Source organism: Oenanthe melanoleuca, chromosome 2, assembly GCF_029582105.1.
Source record: "Oenanthe melanoleuca isolate GR-GAL-2019-014 chromosome 2, OMel1.0, whole genome shotgun sequence".
Taxonomy (NCBI): domain Eukaryota; kingdom Metazoa; phylum Chordata; class Aves; order Passeriformes; family Muscicapidae; genus Oenanthe; species Oenanthe melanoleuca.
Window position 1 is genome coordinate 117,566,970 of NC_079335.1, and position 5,601 is coordinate 117,572,570.

At 45.8% G+C, this 5,601-nt stretch overlaps 1 protein-coding gene across 1 annotated transcript; it reads right to left on the reverse strand.

Moving 5' to 3' along the window:
* Positions 1-412: 412 nt before the first annotated feature.
* On the reverse strand, positions 413-5,131 carry LOC130248835 (nucleoporin NUP42-like). Its single transcript, XM_056482859.1, is given in 5 exon segments — positions 413-2,303; positions 2,440-2,524; positions 3,622-3,708; positions 4,530-4,948; positions 5,080-5,131. Coding segments are annotated over 5 exon segments (1,230 nt in total). The 3' UTR covers positions 413-1,716.
* Positions 5,132-5,601: the final 470 nt, after the last annotated feature.

The following is a 5,601-nucleotide window of genomic DNA, read 5'->3' on the forward strand; positions in this document are numbered from 1 at the left end:
GATATTAGAAAAAGGTTCTTCACCTGGAGGGTGGTTGGGCACTGGAGAAAGCTCCCCAGGAAAATTGTCACAGCACCAACCTGACAGAGCTCAGGCACACGGTGTGACTCTTGGGGATGGAGCTGTGCAGGGCCAGGAGTTGGACTTCAATGATCCTTGTGGGTCCCTTCCAACTCAGGGTATTCTATGAACTCTACTCTGCGCGAATCTGCTTCTTGCACCCAGTAGAACCCATATTTGGGAGTTCTGGGTATCCAGGTGGGATGGCCAAAAACCTTGACTAGATCATCTTCTTCCTCGGGAGAACTGGATGAGGCAGGACTGCAGCATGTACTGACCATCAAATCCTCTCCAGTACCAAGGTGGTGAGCAACTCAAAGGTGCAATGCTGCAGAGAGACTCAAGTAAGTGCAAAAAGGGGAATAGAATTCAGTTGTAATTGCAATTGTTGTTTATCAGTGTAATCAATCCGAGGGACTGAAGTTGTGTAACTACTGAAAGTCTGAACCTAAGGGTAAAGGAATTGGGTAACTTGAATGTTATTAAATTTAATGATGGGAACATGCCAATCCACAAGTCCTTCCCATAGCTGTTGAGGATGCATCCCAAAGAACTGGAATATGTTTAGGGAGATCCAGTGACTAAAGATAAAATGAAGAGATATTGTCATCACTGGTGGCCACTTTATAAATTGGAGTATGGGGAAAATGTGTCATTGCAGATTAATATTATCTATCAGTGGATGTTGGAAAAGGGGATGAGGTTTTATGTGTGAATGTTAGTTCCCTTCATTCCACACCCCTATAACACCAGAGTGGAGATGGATAAAGAGGATACAGATCAAAATAAACAGCATATGGGAAGTGAGGATTTGTCCTGTTGTGGGCTGGACTCAGAGACATACTCACCAGTGGTAAGACAAACAGTGGGGGCAGAGCATCAGCCGTTTTTTTCTGAACATGTCCTTATACTACTTTTGATATTTGAATTGGAAATGATCTGTTGGTTGATAATGAGAGAATCCTGAAGGAACGTATCAGCTTTTGGAAATTATCATGCTGACTCACAACCCTAATTGGTGGGATATGCAGGCTATATTGAAACCCTCTTTAATGTGGATGAAAAGAGAAAGATACTAGAAAAGGCAAAAGGACATGCAGGGGTTGTGGGGTCTGAAATGGCCCCTCCTTTTGACCTGAATCCACATGCCATTTGTGGACAGGAAGGGTCAACTTAAAGATGTAAACACTGGGATGCTGGAGGATTTTAGAGGAAAGTATGGAAGCATCCCTCACAGATCATCTAGTTTCAGTAAAGCTGGCAAATAAAACAACATATTTTTGATATAAAGCAAAGGCAGACATTCAGTAATAACTATCAGTAAGGTCTCACCAATAAAGTTACAATACCAATTGTTAGGACAATGGGAAAAAAAGCTTTTGTGGCCAGTCCTACAACCCATGGAGTATACATTTGGAGATAATAAGATCCAAGAATAGGTTTTAAATACCTAACTGAAACATTCTTTCTTTGGACACCATATTTTTGATACAGTCTTTGCACAGAATTTCACAGGACAGTATATAGAAGAAAATGTTCCATTTTAGTTTCAACAGTTCATCTCCCATATGTGGAAAGTCCATCCCAAAATAACGTTCAAAAGTTTATACATTCGCATTTATTCCTGCAGAAGAGAATTGAAAGAGGAAATAAAAATCAACAATTTAAAAGATCAAAAGCATTTAAAAGTTCTAGTGGTGGTGGCTTAAGAGGAATCTTTCCAATTGTGAACTCCTTTGCTTCAAACTGTTGCCACTCTTCAGCTGACAACTCGCTCTTGGGTGTGAATAACTTCTCTGAGCTGGTGGCTGCAGCAGAGGCTGAGGTGGCAGCATGTCCAGAGGCACTGGTGCTCTGTCCAAATACAGCACTGCTGGAAGGGGAGGCAGAAGAGCCTACAGGGGCACTAAAGGCTCCAAAGGCTGGGAGCACAGTGGTGTTTGCAGAGTTCACAGCAGAAGCACTGCCAAAGCCTGAAAAGCCAGAAGTGCCAAAGCCACCAGCTGTGGCAGCTGCTTTGAAGGAGAAGGAGGCTGCGGATGGAGCGGCCGCGCTGCCAAAGCCAGCGGATTGGGGAGCCCTGGGAGAGGATGTTGTCCCAAATGCAGGAGGATTTGCTGCAGCAGAAGAGCTCCCAGCAGCAGGGCTGCTCCCAGGTGATGTTGAACTGATGAGGCTGGAACTGGCTTTAAAGGAAAAACTGCTGGCACTGGTACTGGTGCTGCTGCTGCTGACAGGAAAGCCTGCAAGTAAAGAATTGACAAAAAATATTAGAATGGGTGCCCCAGGGATACTGAACCACTGCTGTATTTCAAAGATGCAGCAGCAGCCAACTAGAGCAAATGTTGAAATGTCTTAGTTCTTAGAACAGGAACTTACTTGACAGCCCAAAGCTTGAGGTTTGCTGTCCTCCCATTCCAAACGCAGGTGCTGGTTGAGTGCCCGTGGTCTTGAAAGCAGAGAGCTGAAAAAATTCCAGAGATGTACATGAAAACTAGATTCCAAAACAGAGAACTCTCTCTCTCTCAGGAACTGTTTGAAACAATAATAGAGCTACTCAGTCCTACTGAATCCAACTCAGACCATGCTGGACAGTGATCACTCCTCACAACTGCCTGTTCTTGCACTGCTTTAAGTTCTCTAAGCCATACACGCTCTGCTCTGTACAACCCTCCAGAAATGCAAATCTGTTCCAACTGATTGATTTTTGCCTGTCAGTCAGTGAGCTGACCCCCTCTGGGAGCTCTCATTCTCACCTCTTCCTATTCCAGCTTGTGCTCCCTGACTGTATTTAGGGCATAGCTTTGACTCACTCTGTTCTCTGTCCTTGGCACATCCTGCCTCCTGTGGTAAAGCACAAATCCTGCTTGTCCACCTTCAGCAATGAACACACCAAGGGCTGGGATCACATTACTCAGCCTTCAATGCACTTCATGCACACTGCACTCAAACAGAGACACTTCCTCTGTCTCCCTGCTTACTTCATATGGGCTTTAACTCAAGCATTTGCTTCTGAAAAACCATCTCCATTCACAAGTGTTTGTCACCTTCCCAGGACCAATGACTCTTGCTATCTTCAGATGTTATCCAGAGGGCTTCTTTCCCACCCATCTCTCAATTCTGGCATTGGCCAAATGCTCCATTTATCTTAAGGTGCCCTGGAGAGCAATTCTGCTCCAGTCTGCTGATCCTCTCTTGGAAGAGCCAACATCAGCACATGGGAAAAAAGGTGTGGTGAGGATTGGTCTCTTCTTGGTCATGTACACAACCACATCTCAACCTTAAGCTCTGGTTGCTTTCATGTGGCTTGCAATGAGAGTATTCCAAAGCTGGCATCCAGCTGCTGCCTTGCTAACACAGAACCATCCCTGTGCATGTTTTTCCCCAGTTACTGAAGGGGTTTATTACACCACATGCAGATCACTAATTTCAGGAGTCCAGGGAATATATCCAGGTGGCACATCTCAGAAGTCTTTGTAACCATAATTAACATCTGTGTAAATTACTTCATTTAAAAACGCCATCAGGCACAGAGACATGTTGCCATTCATGAACACCTACCAAAGCTGTTTTTGCCACTGCAATTAAAGGTTTTCACTGAATCAGCCAATTTTCCCACTGTTCTGCTAACAGTTCAACAGCATCTATCTGAAAAGAGAGAGAGAGAAAAACTGCATTCTTTTATTATTGGGGAAGACCTTGAAAAATGGAAAAAAAAAATAAAGTGGTCTGTCAACTGAACCAAATGAAGATATTTAGAATTAGAAACTTCTCCAGTTCAACAGAGGAATTTTGCTTTTCTTCCACTTCAATGTGAAAAGATGCATTTTTTTTATTAATACAATATTCCTTTAAATACTCTTACTGTTGCCTTTGTATCAAGTTTTTATGTCTTTACGTAAAGAGCAATATCAGATCAGACAGTCTGAGCCAGAGATCTCAGGCAAAAAGATGATGTTATTATAGACCATATAGACCAGCTGCTATTTTGGGATTTTCTTTGGTGCACGGGAATTGAAGGATATTTTGGCATTCTGATTATCTCCTAGAGTTGGGACATAAATAAGTCAAGAGTTGCCACCTGAAGATTGTTAACAAGTCTTATTCCAAAGACTGTTCCCATGAGTCATCATTTTTAAACTGCTTACACATTTCCCATTTATATTGTTTTTCTGTCATAGTACTCCAGATGCAGTTCTTCTGACGAGACATCTAAAAAAGCCTGCAAGGACATGAACAATCAAAAACTTCCAAGAAAACAGATTAATACTTCTAACCACCCTCCGTAGTTATAAAGACACGGGCCTTGGTACATAGTCTGTTCTGAAACAGTCGGAGGCACGAAGGATTCATTAAAGAACTTCAGAGGTGTAAACGCCCCACATGAACTGGGAAACGCCGGCTCCCTCTGAGCAGGAATAAAGAAAGACAAACAACCGCAGCCCTCGGCTCTCCCTTTAGTCCCTCGCCTTCCGGAGCTGCCCCCCACCGAAGCCGGTGCGAAAGGAAACAACACGCAGCTGCAGCTCGCTGCTCCTGGCAGCCAACTCCCCGAGCTGCTTCCCCGCGGCCGTCTCTGCGGCACAGCTCAGCCCTGCGAGCCCAACCAGGCTGCCGCGGCCAGCCCCGGCCGAGAGCCGCCCGCTGTGCTGCGGAGCTCCCGGCAGCGGCCGCTCGGAGCGGGCACCGGGGCGGTCCGGGAGCCGCCCGCAGCCCCGCGCCCAGCCCGCCCGGGCACCGCTCCCGGCGCAGCCCCGCAGAGCCCAAGGGCGAGCGCGTCCGCCTGCCGCTGCCGCCGCCCGGGCGTGCGGGGGCTGTTCACCCCTCAGGACAACGGCGGCCGCGAGTTTAAAAGCGGATGCAAAACGGATAAAAGACCCTGTCCAGTCTAAAAAAACCACACAGTTCCCTCCAGAATTCCAGCAGATCGGAATCAAGGAGTGGAGACACCAGGGACACGCTTTGTGGCAAGGAGAAGTGAAAAGGCAAGGAAAAACAGAAGTCACGCCCTTCACTTACTGCTGAATAAAGAACGGAATCGCAGGAACCACAACGGAGGCCGTGAGTGCATCTAATCCTGTCTGTACAGGCAGAGTTGTCAGGATGAGGAAGGAAACGAGGAGCAAGTCTACAAAGCGCTGACTTTGAAAAACCAGGATTTTCTTAGGAGAAGCTGGAGGAACTTCAGAACTAAAACAGACTAAACATCCACAGCACCAGCGAGGTAGAGGTAGGCAAGCACCAACTTTTGAAGTTAACTCACTAGTCTCATAGAAACAGACCTTAAAAAATCAGCAAGTTAGAAGAGAGGTGACAGAGCTATGATGCAGCTATGAATAAACTAGCAGGGGAACAGGACAGGTATCATTTGTATAGTTTTCCAGAACTGGGAAGAGGCACACAATGTCGATGACACCCAAAGCTTGAGAGGCTGGACTTTGAGGCTGCATGAATAAATTTACCATCACGTGGGCTGGAAGTATTTACAGAACTCTGTGCTTCTAAACCAGAGATGAATAATCATGCGTGACTTCTGAAGAC